The 26,999-nt window shown below is 62.0% G+C and overlaps 4 protein-coding genes across 8 annotated transcripts; 2 read left to right on the plus strand and 2 right to left on the minus strand.

The window, feature by feature from the left end:
* Positions 1-67: 67 nt before the first annotated feature.
* ALG3 (ALG3 alpha-1,3- mannosyltransferase) lies at positions 68-3,092 on the plus strand. Its single transcript, XM_059479447.1, has 9 exons — positions 68-218; positions 632-731; positions 818-965; positions 1,113-1,273; positions 1,408-1,528; positions 1,791-1,996; positions 2,230-2,306; positions 2,491-2,635; positions 2,734-3,092. The coding sequence occupies exons 1-9, from the start codon at positions 68-70 to the stop codon at positions 2,921-2,923; spliced, it is 1,299 nt and encodes a 432-aa protein (XP_059335430.1). The 3' UTR covers positions 2,924-3,092.
* Positions 3,093-3,532: 440 nt separating this feature from the next.
* VWA5B2 (von Willebrand factor A domain containing 5B2) lies at positions 3,533-11,811 on the minus strand. The gene is made up of 21 exons (XM_059479481.1): positions 11,673-11,811; positions 11,184-11,351; positions 10,663-10,888; positions 10,404-10,558; positions 9,847-9,978; positions 9,610-9,734; positions 9,240-9,416; positions 9,047-9,157; positions 8,724-8,926; positions 8,341-8,455; positions 8,084-8,269; positions 7,830-7,989; positions 7,465-7,754; positions 6,154-6,379; positions 5,727-6,071; positions 5,521-5,658; positions 5,325-5,444; positions 5,010-5,087; positions 4,741-4,810; positions 4,408-4,516; positions 3,533-4,141 (listed from the first exon to the last, which is right to left on the minus strand). Exons 1-21 carry the CDS (start codon positions 11,809-11,811, stop codon positions 3,533-3,535), a joined length of 3,882 nt encoding a protein of 1,293 aa, XP_059335464.1.
* A 6,206-nt stretch (positions 11,812-18,017) lies between these two features.
* Positions 18,018-20,997, plus strand: LOC132077755 (uncharacterized). Of its 5 annotated transcripts, none has more exons than XM_059479623.1 (2): positions 18,018-18,168; positions 19,133-20,997. In XM_059479623.1, the coding sequence occupies exon 2, from the start codon at positions 19,157-19,159 to the stop codon at positions 20,279-20,281; it is 1,125 nt and encodes a 374-aa protein (XP_059335606.1). In that variant the 5' UTR covers positions 18,018-18,168; positions 19,133-19,156; the 3' UTR covers positions 20,282-20,997. The 5 variants fall into 5 exon arrangements, with proteins under 5 accessions (XP_059335606.1, XP_059335607.1, XP_059335609.1 ...); XM_059479624.1 differs by having other exon boundaries at positions 18,139-18,327; XM_059479626.1 differs by lacking the exon at positions 18,018-18,168 and adding an exon at positions 18,691-18,715.
* LOC132077757 (PHD finger protein 13-like) lies at positions 20,945-25,291 on the minus strand. Its single transcript, XM_059479628.1, has 5 exons — positions 25,123-25,291; positions 23,509-23,601; positions 22,586-23,198; positions 22,234-22,272; positions 20,945-22,117 (listed from the first exon to the last, which is right to left on the minus strand). The coding sequence occupies exons 1-5, from the start codon at positions 25,222-25,224 to the stop codon at positions 21,891-21,893; spliced, it is 1,074 nt and encodes a 357-aa protein (XP_059335611.1). The 5' UTR covers positions 25,225-25,291; the 3' UTR covers positions 20,945-21,890.
* Between the last annotated feature and the right edge of the window lie 1,708 nt (positions 25,292-26,999).

Here is a 26,999-nt window from a genome sequence, read left to right on the forward strand (position 1 = left end):
CCCACGTGCGCCTTCCGGTCCGGGCCGGTGCCCGCGCTAAGCGCTCCGGGCGGAAACACGGAGCGGAATGGCGGCGGGGCGGGGGGCGGCGGTGCTGCGGCGGGCATGGCGGGAGCGGCGGGCGGCGCTGCTGGAGCCCCGCTACACCCCGCTGGTGGCCGCCTGCCTCTGCCTGGCCGAGGGTGGCGTCAACCTCTGGGTCATCCGCAGGGTCCCCTGTGAGTGCCGGGGCCCGGCCCGGCCCGGCCCGACGCTGCCTGGGGCTGCCCCCGGGGATGGCGGGGCCGGTCCGGGGCGGTGCGGGGACAGGGACAGGGACAGGGACAGCTCGGCCCCGGGGTGGGCGGTGATGGCGGGGCTTGTCCCGGGGCAGCGAGGGGGGCGGGGATGCCGCGGGCACGGGGACAGCGCTGTCCCGGCCCCTCGGGTGACAGCATCCCCGGGCAGGGGGACAGGGCCGGGCCAGGGAGGGACGCGGGGCTGGGCCGGGGGTGCTGGATGTGGCGGCTCGGGAGAGCCCGTGCTGACAGCGTGGCAGCGAGGCACGGGGTCAGGCTGCGGCATTGGAAGTGGGTCAGTCCCCGCAGCCCCCGCAGTGCCCCCGAGCCCCGCTGAGCCCGCCGTCCCGCAGACACCGAGATCGACTGGAAGGCCTACATGCAGGAGGTGGAGGGGTTCGCCAACGGCACCCGCGACTACACCCAGCTGAAGGGTGACACCGGCCCGCTGGTGTGAGTGACGGGGACACCAGCTCTCCGTGACCGGCGGCTCCCCGAGGGGCCGCAGGGCCCGGCCCCTCACTCCGGTCTCCTCACAGCTACCCCGCCGGATTCGTGTACATCTTCCTGGGGCTCTACCATGCCACGGGCCGTGGCTCCGACATCCGCCTGGCTCAGTACCTCTTCGCCGGCCTCTACCTCCTCAACCTGCTCCTCGTCTTCCGCATCTACTGCCGGACCAACAAGGTACCCTGAGGCCGGGGCTCCTGAGCGCTTACCCCGGTGGAACGGACACGGGCTCAGGGCTGGGGTGTGGAGGAGGTCAGCAGCAGCAGCAGCAGGGAGCCCAGGACAGGCTGCTGCTGACCCCTCTGTGTTTCTGTCCCCTGCAAGGTCCCTCCGTATGTTTTCTTCTTCATGTGCTGCGCCTCATACCGCATCCACTCCATCTTTGTGCTGCGGCTCTTCAATGACCCTGTGGCCATGGCCATCCTCTTCCTCGCCATCAACCTCTTCCTGGAGGAGCGCTGGTCCTGGGGCTGCCTCCTCTTCAGGTGAGGGGCTGGGAGCTGCTCTCCGTGGCTGCTGGGTGTGTGAGCCAGCTCAGCCCCAGCAGGAGCTGTGCTCGGCTCAGGGGCTGCCGGGGCTCCGTGTGGGCTCCGCAGTGGTAATGCAGCTTCCTGCTCAGCCTGGCTGTGTCCGTGAAGATGAACATCCTGCTCTTCGCCCCTGGACTCCTCTTTCTCCTCCTGCAACAGTTTGGCCTCCTGGGCTGTATCCCCAAGCTCTGCATCTGTGCCCTGGTCCAGGTGGGTCCCTGTTTGCACCAGCTGCAGCAGCAGGGAATGGGGGCTGCCTTACCAGGCTGCAGAGCCGTGGGTGGAGACAGTGGCACCAGCACCTGTGGCCTCTCACAGCAAGCTGGGCGTTGATAAATAATCTAACTCACGTGACTTTCCTCTTGGGCTGACTGTCCCTGTCACCACACGTGGCACTGGGCTTCTCAGGGGGTAGCTGGGGTAACAGCATCCTGGTGTAGGGCTCTGTGATGGTGCTGGTGTGTCCGTGCAGGTGGTTCTGGGCCTGCCCTTCCTGCTGGTGAACCCCGTGGGGTACCTGACCCGCTCCTTTGACCTGGGCCGCCAGTTCCAGTTTAAATGGACGGTGAACTGGCGCTTCCTCCCAGAAGAGGTTTTCAAGAATCGAGTCTTCCATGCTGCTCTGCTCCTGGCTCACCTGGCAGGCCTGGGGCTCTTTGCACTGCACCGGTGGCACAGGTGAGACCTGGGGTTCCCCACGGGTATTGATCCCTGCCAATCCCATGTGCAGGATACAGATCCATGACTGTCCTGCCCCTGCAGTGCTGCAGTCCTGGGATTGCAGCTGTGAGTTGGAGGGCAGTTACTGTTCTATTCTGGGGAATATATGGCCCAGGCATTGTGGCTCACGGGAACACTGGGGTGGGAGAGACTTTCAGTAGCTGAGATCAATGTTTGTTCTTCCCTCTCAGTTCCAAAGAGAACATCCTGACTCTGTTGAAGGATCCTGCCAAAAGGAAGCCTGCATCCCCTCGCTTGACTGTCAACAATATCCTTTGGCAGCGTGGGCAGCAAGGAGAGAGGGAGAAGGCAGGGCAGGGAGAAGCCTGGTTGGGTCCCAGGTCATGCAGTGCTGTTGTACCAGCCTGCCCCGGGGAAAGGAGCCATGCTGGGGAGCTCTTGTGGGACCACACCTTCGGCCTCCTGTGTTTGCCCCCTTAATGCCAATGCATGGATTGTCTTCATCCTCTTCTCCTCCAACTTCCTGGGTGTCTGCTGCAGCCGCTCCCTGCACTACCAGTTCTACGTCTGGTATTTCCACACTCTGCCCTACTTACTCTGGTGCACCCCGACCACCAAGCTGGCCCACATGCCCAAGTACGTGCTGGCAGGGAGGGGAGCCCCTCTGCTGGGGCCCTGGGAGTGAGGATGGCTGGTGTGTCCCCCATGCTGACCCCTAGCCTTCCCCTGCACAGGGTGCTGCTGCTGGGCGTGATCGAGCTCTGCTGGAACACCTACCCCTCCACAGTGTGCAGCTCCCTCTCCCTGCACATCTGCCATGGACTCATCCTGCTCCAGCTCTGGTACGGCACAGCCCCCACGCCAGTGTCACACACCCCTCCACCAAGCAGGAAACCCACAGCCACGTCCAGGAAAGCCCAGTGAGAGTGGGGATGGCTGGCCAGTGGGAACTGGCCTCTGGAACTGCCCCATCTGCCTGCTCTTTTCCCACTTGACTCCAGGCTGCCCACAGCAATCCCAAGAGGGCCATGAGCCCTGGAACTGTGCAAAGGGGGCAGGTGTGGGGTCCCCCAAAAGGCAGGACTTCCCGAATAAAGGGGGCTTTATGTGCCCTTGCCCAAAACCCTTGTCCTGTGATGATGTCAGAGCAGCTGTCCCTGGACTTTCCCCACTTCAGGGAAGGCAGAGCATCTTCTAGAGCCATGAGCACTCTGGCTTTCCAGCTGTGGGAAAGGGGTGCCCAGGGCTAGGCAGTAGCCTCTGGGGTGAGGTTAGAAGAGAGGAGCTGCAGAACTGCTTTGCCTCACTGTTTCATTTGCTTTGATGGAGCCCAGGAGTCCCTCCAGTACAGCTTTTCCTATTCCCCTGCCTGCTCCCTCTCACCAGAGATGGCTGGGAAGGGGGTGAGCCCCTCCTATGATTCTCGTGAGTCCTGGCATGGCCTGAAGGGAGCCAGCAGCTCTCTGCTGATAACAGAGACACCAGTGCAGGTGGCTTGGAGCCAGGTGTCTTTATTGGCCCCTTGGGCGGCTGTCAGACATTGTTGGGGTTGTAGCACAGCATGTTCAGCTTGATGTTCTCGTCCCAGTGACGCAGCAGCAGGAACAAGTGCCTGGCTGCCCCTTTGAGGCAGCCCACGTCCACCCCCTCGGGCAGGCGCTGCGCCCACAGCCACGCGTCCGCCTTGGCCGCCACCAGCTCCCACTCCTCAAAGAACCCGGCACAGCGATGCTCCAGCCACGCCAGGGCCACCGCCGTGGCCCAGCTGGCACTCTCCAGATCCTCTGGCCCCACGTCCTGGCAGCTCACGCCGGCCTCAGAGGGGGCGGCCGAGTGGGGCCCGGTGTCGGACTCGGAGCCGTGCCCGCTGTCGGCCTGCGCCCACGCGGCCGCGCTGGGCACCTCGGAGCAGGTGCTGCGGGACGGGGGCGAGCTGTGCTGCGGGGCTGGGAGGGGCTCCTCGCCCTCCTCAGCCCCAGCTGCTGCCTCAGGCAGGCTCCTGGCCCCTGGGGACATGGGGCTGAGGCTGGCACGGTGGGAGGCATAGGGGGAGGCACGGCGCAGGCGGTCCAGGGGGATCTGCACCACTTCAGAGAAGCTCTCGGTGAGCTGGAAGGGCCCCCGGGCTTGCTGCAGCTGCACCTGCAAGGAGGGGGCACAGACAAGTGGGGAGGGCAGGCAGGGGTGCAGACCCACCACAGCACCAAACACTGGGGCTGCAGGAGTGTCCCTGGGGCACAGGGACAGTCTAATGCCCCCCAAAAAGCCAACCCAGATCCCCATGCAGGGCTGACGCAGCATCTTCCACTGCTTGTGCTGCTAGGCATGATCTCGGTGGCTCAGCTGGCACCCAGCAGGGCAGGTCCCCCCGCTGGGATGGGGACAGGGGACAGGCAGCAGGCCCTTACCAGCGGGAGGTAGTCATGGCTGGTGTGGTTGCTGGAGCGCTCGCTGTCTGGGCTGAGGCACTGCGGGCGCAGCGCCAGGCTGGGGCCCCTGCGCCTGCTCAGGCTAAACCTGTGGGGTCACAGGCAAAGTAACAGGACTGGCAGGAATTCCTGGAAGGCAGCTGGACACCAAACTGCTGCAGGGAAGGGGCAGGAGTGCTAAACCCCCCCAGTTATGCTGCAGGAGCTGGCAGGGGACAGGGGACCAGCAGCTTCCCAAAAGTGTCACTGTCCCCCTCTCCCCACAACGTGCCATTTTGTGGTCCCTTGCATCCCCCCATCCCACAGTGTCACCTGGAGCCTGCGATGCTCTCTGTGGATTTCTGGGAGCCCATGGAGGTGGTGGAGGGGCTGGATGGAGGCCCTGCAAGGGGGAGAATTAAGCACAATGGGAACATGATGCACACAGAGGAGTGTCCCACTGCCCAGTACCTGGGAGGGCAGGTCAGCCCACATGCCCAGGGTACTGAGGGCACAGTGGATGCTCCAGCTGTGGCAGGGCATCGAGGGTAGCCCATCTCCCACCCTGATCCAGCCCTTGGCCCCCTCCAGCCTGGACACACCGTTTGAGTAGTTCTGCTTTTCCCAGCCAAAGGTAGGGGAGGAGATGCTGCCCAGGGACCTGGTGATCTCATCTCGCTCTGCAAAAGAGCAAAATCTTGTGGGGTCCTAGGTTCCAGAGACCCTCATGGTTCACAGCTGCTCTCAGGGGTTGCTATGCTGTCCTCCCCTTCCCCAGTACAGCCAGATGCCTCTTTCCACATTTCCACAGCACCCCAGGCAGGACCAGCCCCTCACAGCCACCAGCTGAGGGTCTCCAAAGACCCCAGTGCGGATCCCTGGGGAGGATAAGTTGACATAAAGGTCTGAGTCAGTACCTGCAGTGCCAGGGGCCTCATCCTGCTCCGCTGCCTCCTGCTGCTGCCCCTGAGCCGCGGAGGAGCTCCGGTGGTGCCAGTTCCCTGCCGCAGCAGCCCGTGTCCGGCTGGCTGAGCCAGCTGCAAGGGACGACGCCACGTCAGCCCTCTGTCCCCTTGCTGTCCCCTCTCCCTGCCACCAGGCCCTTGTCCGTACCTACGCCCCACACCTCGGGGGCTGCGGGCAGGGCTGTCTGTGTGGCACCGTCCACGGGCACCAGGCGAGTGTAGAGGGAAGGCACGTTGCAGGCTTTGCTGGTTTGCACGGCCTTCAGGCGGAACCGGCGGGCGAGACCTGCCCGGAGGAGGCAGTTAGGGCGGGGGGATGCCGGGGCCACCCCGGGGAGCCGCGCCAGCACCCACCTTGCTCCAGCTTGGCTTCCCGCTGCGCCACGCTCTCGTTGTCCCGGACCACGGAGCGTGCTGCCAGGCGGTGCAGGGGCTTGTCCCAGGCCTTGGCCGCCCTCCGCGGCGGGTCCCCCCTGCCCAGACCCTCCTGGGGCTGCAGCAGGGGCTCCAGGGAAGCTGTCACTTCCCAGGACACCGGCGTGCCGGCCCGCAGCGCGTGGATCACCACCTGGCAGCGCAGGGGCGTGCTGGCATCACCCAGACTGGGCTGCCCCGCCTCGGGCGCTGGCGAGGCACTGAAGAGGTAGGAGGGCTCCACCAGCATGTCCCAGTCCAGGTGGGTGGGCGAGAGGAGGTTATCTGGGAACGGCAAAGGCTGCGCTCAGCAAGGCGGGGGCACCGGGCCCCACCCCACCGCCCTGGTCCCAGAGCCAGCACACACTTGACTCCGCTGCCCCGGGCAGCATTTGCCGTGCCTGCGGTCCCAGCTCATCCAGCCGCCCCTCCAGGGACTGGTTCCTCTTCTGAGACACCTTTTCCAGGGCCTGGCAGAGCCGATGGGCATCCAGCTCCCCGTGTGGTGTGGAGAAGCTGCGCCCAGCCAGGGCAGCACGTGCCAGCGCCTTCTTCTGCCGCGCCAGCTCCTCCGTGCTCAGGGCCACTGTCACCTGCGGTGGGGACAGGGCTGTTGGCAAGGCCAGCACGGAGCCCAGATTGCCCTGAGCTGCCATGGGCACCTGCACCCCTCCTGCTGCTGGCTGGAGCCTTGGCTGTCGTCAGTGCTCTGCAGGCTGGCACCAGCTGCTTCCCAGGGATGCTGCCCTGGCACCACAGACATGGGAAGCACCCACACAGGAGTTTGCAAACATCCCTGGAGACTGACTCAGGCTGGTGCTGGAGTTGCCAGGGATTTGTGTGTGTGCAGAAGTGAGATTAGCTAGAATACTCAGGCTGGATGATGTTACAATGGGTTGCATTCTCCAGTGCAGAGTGGTGTCCCTGCATTGAGATGCTTCCCCTAAAAGCCAAGTCAGGGCAGTGGCACCCATGCCACCTCTCGCTCTGGCAGCAGGGAGTTGGGAGGATCATTTACTCTGCAGGGAAATCACTTACGCTTGACATTTCAGCAGCAAAGAGCACCAGCTGTGCCTGCTGTGTGACAGGAGTGGGTTACCTAAGCCGTGCCACTGGGAGGGAGCGTGTCCTGGTGCTGGGTGACAGCTGGCCTCACCAAGCCTTGGGGCCATTGGCACTGGGGCAGCTGCCTTCCCCCAGCAACCCAGCTGGGTTTTAAACCCAGGTATGAAGCAGCAGGGATGTGGCCCATTGCTAATGAAGCGTCTGGAGTGTTGGCTGAGGGCTGAAGGAGCCAGGCTGAAGCCCAGCCAGGCAGCCTTTCCTCTCTGGCTCAACAGATTTGTTACGTGATGCCAGCCCAGCTATCTTCATTTGGTTTCTGCAGCTTTAAGGCATCACTGAGCTGGCTCAGGAGTCTGTTAGACACTCAGCTGACTGCTGGCTAGGAACACTAAGGGACCTGCTGCTTGGTCCCCAGCTGTCCCATTGCAGTAGGGCAAAACCACCCAGGAACATCCTCATGGCATCCACTGCTGATCCTTGCTTAAAATTCAGGCTACAGCACTGTTTCCCAGCCCAGTGGGCAGATGCCTGGGCACAACAGGGCAGCCAGGCCCCAGCTAAGCCATGAACAACCTCCACACCATGAGCCCCTGCATCCCCTTGGCATCCTTACCTTGGTGCCAGCTGGGGCAGAGGGCAGCGGGGCAGATTTGGTGGAGGACTCGCAGAGGGACAGGCTCTTCTGGCCCTGCTGGGAGGTGACATCAGCACCAGGGCCCGAGGAGCCACCCTCGAGGGCCACATCCCTGGAACCAGTGGACTCGCTGCTGGTGGAGCTGCGGGAGAGCAGCCCCTGGCTGCGGTCAGTGCTGACAGAGCAGTGTGTCAGGACATACTGCTCCTGGATGTACGAGGGCTGGTAGATCCGCTTCCAGATGTCTCCCCCAGAAACAGGATTGATACCTGCCCAGTGAGCACATGCCCTGTTAGCCCGTGGCTCCCACGACTGCCCCTGCCCCAGCTCTGGACCCCACTCACTCCGCTCTGACACCTCTGTACTTCCAGAGAAAACGTCCAGGGAGGCATCTCCAGTTCCTGGGTGGCTCTGGGATGGCTGGTGGCTCTCCCCAGGACTGGGCACGTCCTGCTGGGAGAGAAAGGCTGAGCCCCGGGAGCTCTGCCGAGCCCCATCCTGGCCCTGGGAGAGAGAGGACAGCACCATCAGCCCCCAGCTGGGCAGCAGCCGCTGGCACAGGGGCCAGGCCACCCTGCCCAGGCCGTGCCAGCCGTACCAGCGGGCGCCTGTCCCCGAAGCGGGCGATGCTGTAGAGGACGCAGTAGCTGACGAGGCGGTCCCCGGGGTACAGGGCCGGGAGCTCGGTGGGTGACAGCAGAGCCTCCATGCTGTCGGGGACGTACCAGTCGATGGTGATGTCGCTGATGGCCGGCTCGATCGCCTTCTTCAGGGACTTGATCAGCTAGGGGGGAGTGCGCACAGTGTCACACACGGCGGTGCCCCCAGTGCCCCCCTGCCCTGCCTGGGCCTTACCTTGGGCTGCAGCCTCTCAGAGGGACTCAGGAACTCGGCACGGCCACGGCTCACCTTGGCCATGGCCTTCAGCAGCCGCCGGCACGCCCGCGGGCCCATACCAAAGCTGAAACACCTGCAGGAGAGCCAGGGGAGGGAAAGCCATGGCTGGGCTGGGGACTGGCAAACCCAGTGATGAGCCCTTTAGCAGGGATGGGCAGATCTGAGAGCCAGAGTGCTGCCCTGGCTCTGTTCTGGGGCACCCCAGGAAGAGCCGAGGCGATGGGTGAAGGACACCCTTGGGGCAGGCTCAGGGAAGATTTGGGGCTGCACAAGGAGAATCAGTGGGAACAGCGTGGGGGATTTAGGGAACACGGAGTCCTTCGGCAGTGCCGGTGCCGTACCTGACGGTGCTGGCCTGCCTGCGCACCAGCCGCAGGATCCTGCTGGCACTGCCCGCTGCTGCCCCGGTGAACAGGAACAGCTGGCGAGGGTAGCCGTGGTGGAGGGGCTGTGCCAGCGCCCAGCCCAGGGCTGCCAGCAGGTTGGTGCCACCAGGGTCTGCCCGCAGCCCACCCAGGTACTCGCAGGCACGGCGCAACGTCTCCTGTCAGCACAAAGAGCCTTGCAGCATCCCCTGGCTCACCAGTGCCCAGCCCAAGTCAAGGAGCTGGGAGAAGGACAAGGAGGGGTTCCTGGATCCCCAGGATTTGCCCGTGGCACTCACGTTGCTGCAGAGGCGACTGGATGGGAAGAGCGGCTTGATGTCAGCGCCAAAGCTGGCAAGGTTGAGCAGTGTTCCTGATGGGAGGCTCTTCAGGGCTACCAGCAAAGCCTCCTGAGGAGACAGCAGGGACCAGGGACAGCTGCTAAGGGCTGGCCAGCCAGGGAGCACCCCCAGACCCATGGCTGTGCCTCACCTTGATCTTGTCAAGGTCAGGGCCACTGATGGAGTCGCTGCGGTCGATGAGGAAGAGGATCTCACGGGTGACGCTCTGCAGGGCCCCGGGGACGCCCTCCACAGCCGGGCAGAAGTTCAGCATCAGCACAGGGTTGGGGAAGATGTCCTTGTGGAAACGCTTCTGCACGAAAGCCACCTGCGAGCCAGGCAGGTCAGAGCTTTCTCACACCCTCGGACCACAGCAAGGTCTGCCTCACCCACACCCCACCACCTCCCCCTTCCTCCTCTGGCAGGGCAGCAGTGGCTGTGCCCACCTCCCTTTCCTCCTCTGGCAGGGCAGCAGTGGCTGTGCCCACCTCCCCTTTCCCCCTCTGGCCCTGCCCTGTCACCTGTCTCTCGCCACTGCTGTCCTTCCTGGCAATCCGCACGTAGTCCCGGCGGCTCCGGATGTGCGCCTCGTACTCGGGGTACGTCATGGTGCCATCCTCAATCACCAGGTGCGGGCTGTGGGGCTCTGGGGGGCACAGGAGAGATTAGAGTTACCCTGTGCTGCAAGGGGCTGGGGGATGCTCTGGATGTTTCTGGGGTGATGCCTCAAACCCTCCCAGGGCACCGTCTCCCCTCACCACAAGGATAGAGGATGATCTCCAGGTCCCTGTCGTAGCGGTGGGGCTCGGCTAAGGTGACACAGGTGGTGGTGGCAGAATTGGCCCAAGGATCAGCATCAGCTCTCAGGGCATGTGATGGGCTCTCCAGCCCTGCAAAGAAGGGAAGGCAGCAGGTAAGCCCCCCACAAACCCCCTCCTCAGCCCCCCACCCACCAGGCCCCACAAACAGTGGCTTGTTCCTGACAGAGCTGATGGGATTGACTGGGCCAGCAGCAAGGAGCACATCCCCACCAACCAACCACCTTCCCCTCCTCACCCACCCTCTCCTCAGTGCATCACATCACCCCAGGGAAGGAGGCTGCTGACCTAGAGCTGCCCAAAGGCACAGGCAGGGTCACTTTGAGGGGTCCCAGCCCCAGGGATGGAATGGAAAAAGGGATTCTTCACCTGGAGGGAGTGCAAGAGGATGCCCAGCAACAGGCCCTCACATCCTCCTAGAAAGGAGGGACCAGGGAACACCACATTTTGAGGAGGTTTTACGCAACCAACTGATAACACCCAAGCCACACCCCTACCTGCCAGCAAGCAGGGGCCCTTCACCAGCAGCTCGAAGGAGAACTCGTAAGGAAAAGGGTTGTAGGGTCGTCCCCGAAAGACATCCACGCTGTCCACAGGCACCACAGTGGGTGACTGGCTCCGGGCACCTGGCCCCCCAAAACATCTTGTGGGGCTGCAAGGGGAGAGGGGGTGATGGCTCCTGCCCCCCAGCCTGCTCGCCCAGCATTGGCATTGCCCCCCTGGGATGGCAGAGACTGAGGAAGCCATGAAAATCACCATAGGGCCAACCTGTCGTCACACAAGCTTGCCGGCTCGCTCTCGGGGTCAGCGGGGACGTGGGGTGTGAGGATGGGGGGCAGCAGCAGGCGCAGGGCCCCGTCTGGCAGCGTGGGCAGCTCCTGCACCGTGTTCAGGGTGACAGCCAGGCTCTCCGACGGGCACAGCGTGCCGGTGACAATGATGAAGGTGGTGCGCTCCACATCCTCATCCAAGACCAGGTGGCCTGGGCAGGAGAGGGAGGAGGGATGGGGGAGGTCAGTGAGATATGTGGGGTTGTGGAGGAGGTCATTAGTGGCCCTATTCGTTCCCAGGGGTGACAGCAGAGCACAGGTGTCACAGAGGCTGTGCACATGGCAGCAGAGCCCCAGAAGAGGTGGAGGGAGGGGAAAGAAGACGTGGAGATCTCCATCCCCAGAGACCACACATCACCCCCTGCCCGTTCTGAGCCTGCTGGCCAGGAGCACCCACGAGCAGCGCCCACGAGCAGCACCCGTGGCAGGGCACGGCAGGGCACTCACCGCTGGTGCAGCGGCGCGGGCGGCCGGGGCCGATGCCGGGGCCGCACTGCAGGCAGCATTCCTGCACCCGCTGCCGGCTCTGCAGCTGGAACGTCACCCGCCGGCTGCCCGCCGCTGCCTCAAAGCCAGCCACCACCTCCGACTCCTCCAGCGGGTAGATGAAGATGCCTGCGGGCAGAGGAGAGCCCCGAGGCAGAGCCGGCACGGCTGTGGCACGAACAGCCCATGGGAGCCCCTGTGTGACTCACAGCACGTGAGCGAGACGCAGGAGCCACCCAGAGCGAGGATGGAACCTCTTCTTCTGTGCTGGCAATCTGTTTGCTCAGTCTCACTCTCCTCCTGCCCACAGTGTGTGACAGTGGCCTCCGTCTTTGCTCCCCAGACTGAGCAAGGTTTGGGGGCCAGGACACAGATGGGCAGCAGGCAGGATGCTCTCCAGCACTGGGGCTCTCAGGGCAGTCCCTGCCACAGCTGAGAGCCCTCCCTTACCTTCCACGGGCTCCTTGTGGGGGTTGGTGTACAGGAGGTGAGCGGTGATGCTCAGGGAGTATCCGTTGGCACAAGCCTTCACCGTGGAGCTCTTCAGGGGCAGAGCCTCCCAGGACACGAGGGCGTAGAGGCCTGGCATGGTCCCTCAGTGGGCAGCTGTGAGCAGAGGGAAGGCAGGCACTGGATGCCCAGGGACAGGCTCTGCTGGAAGGGGCTTCTGCCCACAGGCCATTTACATCTGCCCAGCCTGAGAGAGGGAGCAGCCCTCTCTCCAGCCCTCCCACATACCAGGCTGCTCTTCAGCTTCCACAGAACACATGGACCTGGACCCAGGTCTCTCCTTGGACACCAGCCCACCTGCAAACCAGGTCTGGAGCCACAGGAGCCCACAGAGAGGGCAACAAAACTCCTGTGGGCAGTGCTACAGGCAAGCCCCAAGCCCTGGCAGACAAACAGGGACTCATGGACAGAATGGGTAATGGCCAACCACATGCAGCCCATCTCTCAGCCACCCCAGAGCCTCTCCAGGCCATCTCCTGCACTGGAGCGTCTGCTGCTCCCATCTCCATTCATCCACAGAGGTTACCAGGGTAATTTGTCAAAAAAAAAAGCCAACCAGAAGGGTGAGAAGCCCACAGTGTAACTAGGACAAAGCAGCCAGCAGTGTTTGCTGGGGGTTTAATAATTAACAACAAGGTCAGTGCTGCATGGAAGAACAGCACAGAGGGAATGCGCTGCAGGGTGGAGCCCGACAAGGGGATGATTATCACCTTCTTTGCCCAGAAATGGATGTGTCAAGGGTCCCAGCTCTTGGCAGGAAGAGAGGTGGCTGGGAATGCCTTCCAACCATGGCACCAACCCACTCCACACCTCTCTTCCCCTTGGGAAAACACCCAGGAGCAACATCACAAACAATTGTCTGGAGTCAAAGCCTCTCTCCAACATCAGCCCATCCTGTGCCATCAAATATTTGTGTAAAATATTCCTGTCAGCCTTAGCCCTGGCTGCGTGGATGTGTGGACAGTGTGCATGGGGTCTGCCCCACACGTGGGTCTGCACCTCTGCTCTGCCCCAAGCACCTGTGCCCAGCGAGGCCCTGCCCCATGCCATGTGCTGGTGCTGCAGCACACAGTGTGCCCAGGGCAAGGACACAGCCAGGTACAGCTGAGCCATCTGGTGCCCCCTCTCCAGTGGCCTTCATCCTGGGAACAGCTCCTAAGAGCTCTGGCAATGGGAGGCTCGGGGTGCCCTCGGCTGGGGTCACAGAGTGCCTCTCACAGAGCATCCCTGCAAGAGGAGCAGGGCTGCATCCTTGGAGGCAGCACCGGGACAAAACTCTCAGCTGCACAAAACAGGGAGCCTTGGAGAAGTGCAGAAGTGCATTAGCAACGTGGCTGCATCCCAGGAAAATCAGTCCATTACACCAGACGAGAGCCATTTACCTGCTCAGCTGGCATTGCAGGGTTATGCTGGCAGATCCTGCCACCCAACCACACCCCATCACCACCAGCCCTCCACCCTCTGTGCAGGATGCTGCACTCACTGCTGCACCCCCAAACTGTGCTCCCAGCACTCGAGGTGGCACAGGGTCCCTGCACAGCCTGCTGCTCCTCCACACTGGCAATTCCACAGCTGGGCACATCAACAGCTGGTTCCTGCCCTGGCCACAGCACCCAGATGGGATCTGGAGACCAGGGTGCCTCCAACCCAGCCACACTGAGCATTAAAGATGTATTTCTGCCCAGAGCTGTTTAATTTGTTCCCAAGGCAGCCAGTTTGATGCTCAGCAACGTGCTGGTGTTTGCCGGCCGGGTCACTGCCGTGTTTACCAGGGACTGCTGGAGAGGCTGTCCCGTGTTATCACTGCTCTTTACATTCACCTCACAGGGTAAACAGGCCCCATCTGGCCCTGCCACGCTTTGTGCTTGCTGCTCTAAGCTCTGTGCTAATGAATAAAACCAGACCTGATGGTCCTCACCCCAGCCTCTTCATCCTCTTTCCCTGGGGCAGCAACTTGTCCCCAGAGTCCAATGTGCCATCACCAACAGGTCCCCAGCCCTCTCCCCATGCCCAGCACTATTTCCAGTACCTTCACAGCCCTCTCTTCTTCCTCCCCTCCACCTACTGCCTGCAGGAGCTGGTTTACCTGGCAGCACCCCAATATAAAGGGGCTACAGCAGGCTGGGGTTGCTCTCTGTGCTGGCAGCTACAAACTCTCTGTGAAGGCAAGACGGAGCTGACTCTTCCCTGGGTCAGAGTAAATCAATGTTTCTCGTCTCGCCTGTGGGCAGGCTGAGTTTCCCAGCCAGGCTGGAAGGGGAGGCAGGTGCCTTAGCCCAGCAGCCCCTCCTCAGCTGCTGGGGGAGCTGCCAGAGTTTCACCTGCTGCAGCAGCAGCTGCCCAAGCCGGGGCTCAGCACCGGCCGGGGAAGGAAGAGGCCAAACCCGACACAGGCAAACCCAGCGGAAATTTCCACTGGTGACAGACACACAGGCAGGTTCAATGGAAAGGATGGAAGGAGAGGAGCCCAAACTCTGCAAGAGTGCCTGGAGCGAGGAGCCATTGCTGCCCCTGCTGCTCAGCTGCATTACCCCAGCTTCCCTGGCCTCCCCTCCCTGCGAGATATCCCCTGGGGCACAAAGGCAGGAGAGCAGGATCCATCCAAACTCTGGGAGCTTGGAGAAGGCCTTGGAGCCAGGAGGTGATGGTGCTGCTGCCCTATACCCATGGGACACATCACTTTGCAGAGCCAAAGAGGAGTGAAGGGGAAAGGAACTGCTGGATGGGGCAAAGGACTGTCCCCATCTGTGGTGCCTCCTGCTTTGTCTGCTGGGGAGTGGGAACAGAGAGCAGAGCCCACTGCACACACACGTGCAAGCTGGCACTCACACCCTGACTCTGATACCGCATCCAGGACCACCACCCCCAGGACCTGAGCTGCTGCTCTTGCCTCCCCAGAGCCACTAAAACCCCTGGAAAATCCCATCCTTGTGTCAGGGATCAGGAGTTACTTGTCCTCAATGCACCCTAACACAGGCACCCCCCAAAAGAAAAGTCTCAGCCCCATGGATTTCCCTTGACAAGGGCAAATCCTGGCAGGGCAGCCCCACAGAAGGGTCCCAGTGTCCCCCAGCATGGGACAGCCGTGGCCTGGCCCAGGGACTGGCTGCTGATAACCTGGAGCGTGTTCCCAGCAGTTGCTGGAGCCAGCCCAGTCTGGTCCCTGCCCGATGGTGATTTCAGCACTTTTGTGGCCCTGCTGTCTCATCTCCACCTCTCACCCCTCCCATGACCCAGAGCTGCCCTGGCAGCGGATGCGCAGCCCTGGGACACCGAGGAATTGCGGGACACCCTCGGGGTCCCAAGCCACCACGGTCCCTGCCCTGCCTGGCCCTGCTCCTTACCTGGAGGAGGAGGATGAGGATGACACAGAGGCTGCAGGCTCCTCTCAGCACCCGCTGCTCCCTGCCTCCTGCAGAGCCCCTTCCCTGGGGATGGGTTTCCCTCCGTCAGGGTGGCTGCGGTACCCGGGGGATGAGCGCTCCCTCCCCGCCTCTCCCTGCTGCAGGCTCCCTCTCTGGCACTGGCTCCTTCACCGCCCTCGCTCCATCCCTCACTCCCTGTGCCAGCAGCAGAGCTGCTCCAAGCCCAGCCTCATTAAAGAGACACACTCCCTATACCGGCACCCGGGGGGGCGGGGGGATGCTCTCACAGGGAACGCTGGGGGGCTCAGGGGACAGCCAGCACCCTCACACAGTGACAGGCACCGGTCAGGAGCACAGTCCATGGCTGTGGGCTGCTCTGGACCCACAGAATAGCAGTGTCCAGGCAAACTGGGGTGCTGGTGAGACCCTGCTGCAGCAAGAAAAAACACGGGGTTTGTGTGACTGAGACATGTAACCACCCCCTGTGTGCCCCCCAATAGATTATGAGGCAAAACAGCCCCCATCAACCAGCTGAACTCTCCAGCACAAATCACATTGGCCACAAGTGTCACAACCAGCCTCACTAGGAAAGGTCTCAGCTGCCCCGAGACCATAACAAAATGACTGGCAGCAGGTAGGTGCTCGATATCCACCCCAAACCCAGATGCCCTGGGTACCACTGGGCTTTCCTCCTCAGCCTCCACCTGCTGCAGTGAAATCACAGCCCTGAGGAGCAGGAACGAGGGGGGATCCAGGGACAGCGCAGCTTTTGGGATACAAGTGTGACAACAAGCCCCCCTGGGGAAGGTGCAGGCAATCAGGAAATCCCAGCAAAGTCAGGACATGTCTGCTGGCAGGAGATCTCACAGCCCGGGGCGCGCTGGGAATCCCTCAGCCACTGACAGCCCCACGTTCCCAACCAGGACCAGAGAGATCCATCAGATTTGGGCTAATCCTGTCCTGCCTTTCCCTGTGCTATAGATAGGACTGTGCTGCTGCAGCTCTTTTTATAGAGACACAGAAAGGAGCCCCCCCACCCACTCCTGCACACAGAACCCACCACCACACCCAGCCTGGAGCCAGTCCAGCACAAACTGGGGCAGAAAATCCAGCAGCACCACAGGGGGAGCAGTCCCCAGCCCTCAGCAGGTATTTTTAGATCTCACCTCTGAGCTGGCCCATATGCCACTGCAGCTGCAGCTCCGTGACACGGGTTTCACAGGTGACAGCAGGAGCAAGGCAGGGAAATCGTGCTGGAAGATGCCCTTGGGATGTACACGGTAGCTGAGACACACTCCTCCCTTCTGACCCCTCACCCCGAGTTTTAGCCAGCAATTATCTGGCCAAGAGGCACTCTGTGCATCCCTAGGGCCCTTGCTAGAGCACTCTGAGCCATTCCCTCCCCCGTGTGAGATGCCCCATAGCACATCCCTTCCCCTCCCAGTGCACAGAGGAGAGCTGAAGCGTGCAGCTGCTCCCCTTCCCTCTGCTTTACGACCACAGGAGAAGGATGCTAATCCATGTGTTATCCCCCCGCGACAGCCACCAGCTCTGGGAGCTGCAGGAGGCCCCCCACACACCACAACACATCATCACAGCCTGCAACATGCACAGGACTCCAGCTCCCATCATCACAGCGAGCGCCACAGCCACTCCAGCCCCAGAAAAAAAAAAAACCCACAAGCTTTGATTTTTCTCTGAGATATCATTTCTAGGCCAAGCTGAGGCGAGGAAAAGCATCCAAATGCGAGCCCTGGTTCAGAGCCACCAGCCGGGGTGATGGAGCTTGGCCAGCCCCCAGCGTCAGACGCGGGCCCGGGGGTCACAGCAGGTGAGTGACAACGGCCTGAGCAGCGCTGGGGACACAGCTGGGTCGCCCCTGCGTGCTGGCAGCTTCAGCAGGAGACACAGAAGGGCTCCATCCCAATCTGCTCCCAGCAGCACCAGGCGTTTGTGTCCCTGCTCTGCACTGTCTCAGCTTCCCCACAGCAGCTCATCACAGACACAAACAGACCTGGAGGCTTTGGCATTGCTCTTCAGCAGAGTGCTGAGCTAAAACACGTTAAACTCTGCACACAGAGGCCCAGCTGAGCCCAATGGCTCCATTCAGCGCCTTCACACCCCAGTAACACCTCAGCAGCAGCTGCAGCACAGCCCAAGGGACCAATCAGGATCTGGGTATTTATCCCCAAATCACCTCTCCCTGGAGCCGAATTATCACCCATTGATAGGGCTTGCTGGAGGGGGCACAGACCGCAGAGATTTTACAGATGCTCCTCTCAGGTCCTGAGTAGCTGACAAACCCTGTGAATGTAGTGTGAGTTGAGTTATTTTGGGAAATAACCCAAAACCCGGGCTGGCAGGAGCTGTGCCAATGCAGCTGCAACTCGTCAGACCTTGCTGAAGATGGCACAGGCTTGCCTGCAGGGAGAGGGGCAGGGGCGTCTGTTTAGCTGCTCCATAATAAACAAGAACTAAATAAAATCCTGGGGATGGGCAGCCATGGAGGAGGAAGGTGCCAGTGGTGTTTCTGGTCAAAATCAGGCACACTGTGACTCAACCCAGGTAACACTGGTCTGCACAGCTACAGGGAGATACAGAGGGCCTGGAGGGGAAATGAAAGGACACATCAGCAGAGCTAGAGATGGCTGGTGGAGACATCTGGGATCCTTGGGGAGAGGGGCTGGGAATGCTGCCAGCATTCAGCCTGCCCAACTGAAATCTTCCCGGCATGCTGGCAGAGGTGGATGGAGGGGCTGGAAGCCCCTGTGGGGATGGCTCTGACACAGACCCAGGCCACGCATTGGCGGCTGCTGGATTTGCTTTCGGCAGGCGAAAACAACAGGGGCTCCCAGCCGCGGGGCGGGCCCAGGGGGATCGAGTTCGCAGCAGCTCAGCAGCCCCAGCCTCTCCGGAGAAACCGAAACTGCCGGGATTTGAGGAACCCGAAAGTCCCGTGCCGTGACGCCTCTCTCTGCTTCTCGCAGGGACCGAGCCCTCGGCGAGGCTCGGGGTGGGGCTGAGCCACCCCTGCTCCGGAACCCGCTCACAGCAACACAGCGGCCGCTCCGGTGGGTATCGCTCCGGGTGGGCATCGCCGCTCCGGGTGGGCATCGCCGCTCCGGGTGGGCATCGCTCCGGCTCCCGCCCTTCTGCCGAACGTCTGCTCGCGGTGGGACGTGCGGCTTCAGATCAGCCTGGGCCACCGGGGCTCGGCGGGGTCGCGCCAGGTCAGCTGTCCCTTCACAGCGGAGCGCGGGAGGCTCAGCCCTCTGCGCACGGGCGGGGATGGGCTACGCGAGGGCCGGGCTCGGACCCGTACGTACGGACGGGACTGCGGGCTTTGTCCCCAGCCCGGCGTAAAATGTCCGGGGGTGCCGGGGAGCGCGATGCGGGGGAAGGGGGGGGATGCGGGGCCGGAGCGGAGCGGGCATGCCGGGGCGCATCCCGCGGCGCCAATGCCGAGCGGCTGCTTCCCTCTAGCGGGGACCGGGGGCTTGGCTGGCGGCTGCTCCCGGCCCGGCCCGGCCCGGCCCCGCACCGCCCCCCGCAGCCCCGGGCCGCCGCCCTGCAGCACGTGGGGAAGGCGGGACGCGCTTCCGGAGCGGCGGCGGAGCGGTGAGAGCGGCGGCAGCGGGCGGGGAGCTCCGCACCGCGGTCCCGGAGCGCGCCCGGAGTTCCCGGGGTGGTGCTGCGGGTTCCCGGCTGCCCTCTGGCCGAGCGGATGGGCCCGCGGGGAACGCGCCCGGTCCCCGGGCAGAAGCGGCTCCTGCGGGCACCGCTCCCGGCGGGGATGGCTCCGCTGTGCCCCCGCCCTGTCCTCGGGGCGGCCCGGGCTGGGATGCGGAAGGGGGTGAGAACAAGCGCCCCAGCTGGGCCTGCTGCCATTCCACCGAGACACGTGAGCCCAGGGAAGGTGTGGGAGCGGCAGTTCTGGCAGGGACACGGTGTGCCCTGGAGCAGGCGCAGGGAGGGCTAAGGAAAGGGAAATAAGTGTTGTGAAGATCTGCATTAAACTTTATTCTATTTCCGCAGTACAAGATCCTCTGACCTGTAGCAATGGGGAGACCCAGGAAGGAGGCTGCTGGCACATTGTCCCCCCGAGCGGCCACAACCGCCTCCAAAACTGCTCCCGCTGCACCCCCGCCTTCCACTTCAGCCACGCGGGCCAAGGCCGCGGCTGCGGGGAGCCAGTCCCGAAGCACTCCGGCTGCCAAGGCTGCCACCCCCACGCAGGGCCGGGGCACAAAGGCAGACTCTGCTCAGCCGAGATCCACGGCATCCCGCGGAGCCCGAGGAGATGCTGGGGACAAGAGCAGAGCACCCAGCAGGAGTTCTACAGCCCAGAAGGCGCCTGATGCCAAGGGAGCCGCTGGTCCTGCCAGGACTGAGCTGTACCCACAGAAGAAGCAGCCTGGGACTGACCTGAGCAAGGCCTGTGACCAGTTCCTGCCCCCTGTGAAGAGCCAGGACATCCCGAGGGTGGAGAAGGAGACCCGGGGCCAGCGGGAGAACCCCAAGTGGTATGAGTGGCGGGAGAACCGCATCACCGCCTCCGTGGCCCCCAAAATTGCCAACAGCAAGTTCGCCAACAGCAAGACAGACGAGGTGCCCAAGTCGTACCTAAAAGAGGTGGTGGGCTCTGGCTCCAAGGTGCAGACCCCAGCCATGTCCTGGGGGATCCGCAACGAGAAGGTGGCTGTGGAGGCCTACAAGCAGAAGTTACAGAAGGGGGGCAAGCCAGTGCAAGTGGAGGACTGCGGCCTCTTCATCCACCCTGAGAAGAGTTGGCTTGCTGCCAGCCCGGATGGGATCATCAAGGATCCAGCCACAGGGAAGGACCTGGGGCTGCTGGAGGTGAAGTGTCCCTACAAGCATAGGAACAGGACGGTGCGTGAGGCCTGCAAGGACAAGGACTTCTGCCTGGAGGTGGATGGGGATTCCTATGTCCTGAAGAAGAATCATCCCTACTTTACCCAGGTCCAGTGCCAGCTGGGAACCACTGGCTTGCAGAGGGCTGACTTTGTGGTGCACACCAACAAGGAGACAGCTGTGGTCCCCGTGGAGTTTGACAGGGAGTTCTGGGGGAAGACAGTGCCCAAGCTGGAGAAGTTTTACACGGAGGCAGTGATTCCCCACCTGGAGCAGAAGGCAGGCAGCTCTGCGTGGGCCAAGGAGGAATAGACCACTGCCTGCCTACCTCGACTGGATACTTGTTTGGCTGCATAACTCCAGCTTTGTTCCCTAGCATAGAAGTTATACCCAGTTAGTTGCTGTTCCTGAACCGTTTACAGCTTTAGAACTGTAAAGTTGTACCAGTAGGACCCTGCTTGGTAAGGGTCCCCACAAACAGTGCCTTCTTGCTGCCCCAGCCAGGCCAGCACTCAGACCCCAGAGCCTTCTTGTCCTGTCACCCTCACTGCATCCCCCACCTCCCAACAGCATGCCAGATGGAAGCTGACACGTGTCTGCATCTGCAAATGAAACCAATGACATCTCTGTGTTGGAATTAGAGGCTTATTTTGTGGGGAAAACTGGAACCTTTGGCACCTCAGTTGCTGTCAGGACTAATTTCTAACTGCACTCCAGAGTGGAGACAGAGACAAGGAAGATTTGTCAGAGCCCAAGAGCAAAACACTCCTTTTGAGCGAGTAATGTGCCTTAAGCATCAGAGCAAAGGCACAAGGACACCCTTCCTCCCTGAGCCATTGGACCTGCTGCTCCTGTGGAATAACCCACGACATTCCCCGCGAGATGGCAGCAGGCTCTGGTCCATGATTCCTACTGAAGAGGTTGTCCCCCAGGCCATGCACCTCCTGAGAACCTACCCATGGAGCATCCCTGTAAACTGCAGTAGTGTGGGAGGTGGTCATTGCCAAATTAAACATAGATGCACTGGTCTGCTCGTTTCCTGTTGTTTTTGCAGCTTGGGATTTACCTGGGGAAGTAGCAGGGCTGAGAGGTGTCCCTACACTGGGTCCCCTCCCAGCCACAGCAAAAGAGAAGCAGGGGAGCACTTGGGTCCCCAAGGGACATGAGAATCAAGGTCACTGACCTATGCCAAAGCCACCACTGTTATGGCAAAAGTATTTATTATATACATAAGACTCCAGTCACACTCCACAGGGCAAGGACCAGAATTCGCTATAATACAAATTAACTATAATACAAAGTAACTATAATACAAATTAACTATAATACAAATTAACTATAAAAACATAAAGCACTTTTGGGGCCCAGGCTTTCCACAGGAGGAGAGAGGCACAGGGACGAGCCTGGGGGCTGCTGTGTGACAGGGGGCTGCCCCACACCCTGCCCCCAGCTGTGGTCCCACAGTAACCAGATGTGCAAGTAGGAAAGAACCCAGTTAAGAATTATAGTCATGGGGACTGGCAGGTAGGGAGTGAGCTGAGTGTCACCAGGACAGGAGCGGGGCCTGCATCCCCCAGGGAAAGTGCAGAAGGCACATGGGCAGGGCTCTTTGGAGGGGCTGCGAGGAGGAGGTGGGATCCAACAGTTAGTGCATGTGGGGCCCCAGGAGATCACAAACACTAACACACCACCCACAGGGACGAGCATCTGGACCACCCTCCCATCCCCTGCACACTTCTGGGATAACGGAGCTCTGTGGCCGATCCGATCCTCGGGGAGAGCACGCGGGGCAGCTTTCAGGGGCCAGAGGTGTGAGGGGGACAGTCCAGCCCCATGTCCCAGCCCCTCCCCTGCCAGTGCAGTGATTGTCTAAGTCTTCAGGTTAAGAAGGGACCCCCGGCCTCCCTGCTCTGCAGGAGCATCAGTCAACGAGGCGCTTGCGGGGCACTGTCCGCGCTCGGTTGGAGCGGCGAATCTCCTGCTTGGCATCGCGGCACCGCTGGCAGATGAAAATGTCAGGCACGTTGGATTTGCGGATCTTGGCACAGGAGAGGTGGATCCAGGTAGCGCATTCGTTACATTCGATCATGGGCCTCCCTGCGAAGGGCTTCATGCAGAAGCAAGTGATCAGATCCCAGGCATCGTCATCTGCTCAGGGAGAGAGAGAGAGAGACCCCAGTCAGACACCGCCTGAGCAGCTGCAGGTCTGGCTGTGGCCACACCAGCCAGTTCCACTGCTGTTAAAAGGGACAGACCCCACTCACCTTCTGCTTTGGTGTTGGGAACTTCTGCGAATTCGACTGCTAAAGTTGCAAAAGTAGGAAAAAGGAAAAAAAAATCAAAATCAGATGAGTAAGGCAGCCCCACACCCCACTTCAGACTGTTTCAGGTCTGCATGGCTTGCTCTGCAGAACAGAGCTACCAAAGGGCTGGTCAGCTTCCTGCCCTCTGCTTCTCAGTCCCCCAGGTCCCAAAAGTATTCTTCTTACTGGGAAAAGTTTGGGCTACAGACATGCCCTCCCTGTGGCCAGCAAGGGTGGCTCCAGCTGAGGGAGGGACAATGTCTGGCACTGGCTGCAGCACAACAGGACCCCCTGCAGTCCCCCAGGCACTTACCACTAAGCTGGGAGGTGTCTCTGCTTGTATCTTCCCCTGTGCTTTGGTCCAAGGTATTACAGGGACTAGGGCTTTTCCTCTCTCCAGAGAAGGAGTCATGCTCCTTAAGCTGAGGATCATCTGCTGGCTTCTCAGTTCCCTGTGCTCCATACATCAAGTCCTTCTCCTCCATCACTGGCTCCTCCAGGAGGGAGTTGGGCTGGGGGTCCCCAGGTGGGTTGAGGGAAGGCTCCAATAGCTCCTCTTTCACAGGAGACAGCTGTCCTGCCAGCGCAGCCAGCTGCTTCACCCCGTCCTGCTCTGCCCCAAAGTCTTTCCAAGCACTCAGCGGCACCCTCTTCTTCACCTCCTGCTCCAAAATGCGTTTCTTTGCTGGTGGCTTCTTCCGTTTGATTTGCTGGGGCCGGACGTTGTAGAAGGCGGTGGAAAAGGCAGGGCTGCTCATTAGCAGGCCACTCCCCACAGCCCCCCTGGCCACAGCATTCCTGCTCTTCCAATTGTCCATGGGCATGTGGCCATCAGAGGAGTGAGATGAGGTTGAGCTGTCGCTGTCCTGAGTGCTCCCCGTGCTGTTCTGGGGGCTCATGCTGCCTCCGTGGGTCCAGGGCACATACTAGTGGCAAGAGGGGAAGATGAAGGATTAGCAGGGGAGACCAGGGCACAGATATTTGGGGTAAGGACAGAACAACTCTCCAGCAGTGTCTAACCAAACTTCAAGGCCAGACTGGATGGGCCCTGAGCGACCTGATCTAGTGGGCAGCACCCCTGCCCATGGTAGGGGAGTTGAAACTAGATGATGTCTAAGGTCCCTTCCAACCCAAACCAATCCATGATTCTCAAAGATTAGGAGCTGAGTCTGCACATGGCAGGGAGACCAGGAGAACGAGTGTCTTTGTAGAGGAACACTGTGCAAGCCCACTTACCTCTTCGGGGTAGGGGATGTAGCCTGCATAGGCCAGAACGAAGGTGCAGAACTGGTTGAAATCCTCCACAGTTCTCCGCCGTTTCTGAAGCGGCTGCAACGAACACCACGAGTGGATTAAACTCCCGGGATATCCCAACCAAGCCGACATCACAGCCGGCTCTGGCGGCAGCCCTGGACCACCCCGCAGTTTTACAAGCACAGAATATCGGGGTCACCCAAACACCCATCCTTCCTGTAACTCTTCCTCATCTGCCGAGGAAAATGCAGCCCTTCCCTTTAAACCCCGATCCCGGGCGGGGTGGTGGCGGGGCTGGGCGGGGGGGGAGGGAGGGCCGGACACACGCGACGACACCGTGACGACATGCCGGGACACCCGGAGCCGGCGGCCGCTGGCGGAGCCTGAATCAGCGGCTCGGGGCCCGGTGCCGGCATGCCCACCTACGGGCGGTGACTCCGGGACGGGGGACGCTCCCGGGGCAGCGCCCGGCGCGCTCGGGGCTCGGTCCCGCGGGGGGAGCGGTGGGAGGGCCGGGCGCCGCCGGCAGCACCAGCGCCCCGCCGGGGCAGCCCCGCACCCCGCGGCCGATGGAGGGGGAGCCGGGGCCGGACCGCGGCGCTGCCCCCGCGGCGGCGGCCGGGGATGGGAGGGGGTGTCGGTAGCGGCCCCCCCGCACCGCCCGTCCCCGCGCCGGGCACCTGATGGCTCCCAAGATGGCGCCGCGCTGCCGGTCCTGCCCCGGCCGACCGGCCGGGGGGGACCCCGCCCCCCAAACCGACACCCCCGCGCCCGCGGCAACCGCGCCGGCACGGGACCCCCCGCTCCCCCCGGAGCGGCGCGGAGCACCCCCGCTCCCCTGCACACACACGGGCACCCCGGCACCCCCGCAGCCCCCAGCCCAGCCGAGCGCCCCGGGCCCCCTCATGGGGACCCCGAGTGCCGCCACAGCCCCCCGCGGGGCGGCATCCCCCGCCCGTGCCCACAGCCGCCCCCCGAGGGCTCCTCTCCCACGCACAGCCCCCTTGGGCACACACGGAGCCGCCCCCCCCGCGCACACACAGACACTCACACACACACGGAGCCCCCCCAGCCCTCCACACCAAGCTTCCCCCTCCGGCACCGCCACCCCCCCGCACACAGCACTCCCCCACGAGGCCCTCGGCCACACACGACCCCCCCCCCCAGCACACACAGACACACACGGAGGGACCCACAGCCCCCCCGCGCACACACGGCCACACGGAAGGGACCCCCCCGTACAGCCACACCGAGGGACCCCCCCGTACACACACAGCACAGAGAGGGCACCCCTGTCCCTACACACACACGCAGAGCGAACCCCCCCGTACACACACACAGCCACGGAGAGCGGACCCGCCCGGACACACAGGGGACCCCCCTCCCCCTTTCACACACACACTGAGGGGACCCCCCAGCACACACACACAGAAGGGACTCCCCCCCCCCCCCCCCCCACACACACACACAGCCACACGAGCCCACCCCCTCCGCGCACACACAGGCGATCCCCCCGCTCCGGAGGGCACCCCGCACCCCCGATGCCCAGCTCGCAGCCGCCCCCCACCACCATCCGCTCCCCGCCGCCCCGCTCACCTCCTCGGGCGCCGGGGACGCGGGGCTGGGCACGGGGCTGCTCCCCGCCGAGCACGGCCCGCCGCGGGGGCAGGGGTCCGCCGGCTGCCCGCCGGCGCTCATGCCGGTGCCGGTGCCGGTGCCGGTAGCAGTCCCGGTGCCGGTAGCAGTCCCGGTGCGGTGCGGTGCGGTGCCCGCCGCCGGTGGGAGAGAGGCTCGAGCGCCGCCCCGGCCGCAGGGGCGGGACCACCTGGTGGCGGGGAAGGCGGGGGCGGGGCCTCGCGCCGGCCGTCCCGGTGCGGGGGGGTGCCGGTGAGTGTCCGCCCCTCCCGGTACCGAGTACGGGAGCGCAGCCCGGCTGGACTCGCCCGGACCCGCCGCCGCCGCCAACGGCAACGCCGCGGCACCGCCCAGCGCCCGCGCGGGGTCGCGGCTCAGGGAATGTTGGGGCTCGGGGGGAACTCCGCGTCCGAACGGTCCCCGCGCGCCGGGCCCGGCCCGCACCCACCCCACCCCACCGGGGTGCTCCGTCCGACACGGGCTGGAACAGCTCCAGGGCTGGGGCAGCCACCGCTGCTCCGGTCAACCTGTGCCACTGCCGCCACACGCTCCCAGGGAGGAACTTCATCCTAATATCCAAAGTAAGTGTCCCCTCTTTCACTTTAAAGCCATCCCTCCTCCTCTCATCCCTATCCGCCTGTGTAAAAAAGTCACTCCCTCTTTTAAAAATATGTCAACAGAAAAAGCCACCCCACAATTTACATTTTCTCGTTACTAGATGAGGATGGGCACCCCACAAGTAGGAACATAGGCAAGGCAAAGATGTTTAATGCCTTCTTCACTTCAACTTTCAACACCAGTGATGGGCTCTAGGGGTCCCTGAGCTGGAGGACCGTGGCTGTGAGAATGATAAACTCCTAGTCGATCCCAAACTTGTGCAGGATCTGTGTTCCAGCTGAATCCCTTTATAGGAATTCATCCATGAGTACTCAAAAGAGCTGGTGGATATCATCATGAGACCCCTCTCAACGATTTTTGAATGGCCACGGGAATCTGAGAGATCCCACTTGACTGGAAACTGGCAAACATTTTCCCTGAAAGAGCTAGAGGAATGATCCTGGGCACTATAGGCCTGTCAGTCACATTTCAGTACCTAGTAAAATTATGGAGATTATTCTGAGAGTTATGGAAAAATACCTGAAGGACAACGCAGGCATCAGCCACAGCCAGCACAAGTTCATGAGGGGAAAGTTCTGCTTGAGAAACTTCCTTTAAGGACAAGGTGACTCAAGCAGTTGATCTAGGGAAGCCTTGATATAAAATGTGGAGTTCAGTAAAGCTTCCAATACAGTCTCTCCCAGGATTCTTCTGGACAGAACGTCCAGCACACAGCTGGATAAATGTCATGGGATGTGTGAGCAACAGGCTCATGGGTCAGGTTATAGTGAATGGGGTGGCATCAGACTGGTGACCAGTCACTGGTGGGGTTCTGAAGAGCTCAATTTTAAGACCAGTACTCTTCAAATCTTCATAAACAACTTGGATGCAGGACTTGAAGATACACCGAGTTTGCCAATATATCTGAAGCAAGGCAGCTGTTATCAGCAGCCCCCCCTGACTGGGCAGCCTGTAGCAGATGCCAAACACAAGGATATCTTTTGGTGGTCCTGTTCTTGATTTTTACCCACAGGCTCTCAGCCTGTTCATGGCTGTTACTCAGAGGCAGCTCTTCACTACCTGTCCCTTCCTTAGGAGAGTCCAACACCCCTGTCCCTCCTTCCCATCCTATCTTCTGAAATCTTGCAGCCCCCATTGCAGTGCTCCAGTTGTGTGGCACATCTGTTTCTTTGATAGCAATTATGTCATAGATTTTTAATTGCACCATGATTTCCAACTCC

This window comes from Ammospiza nelsoni, chromosome 10 (assembly GCF_027579445.1).
Source record: "Ammospiza nelsoni isolate bAmmNel1 chromosome 10, bAmmNel1.pri, whole genome shotgun sequence".
Taxonomy (NCBI): Eukaryota; Metazoa; Chordata; class Aves; order Passeriformes; family Passerellidae; genus Ammospiza; species Ammospiza nelsoni.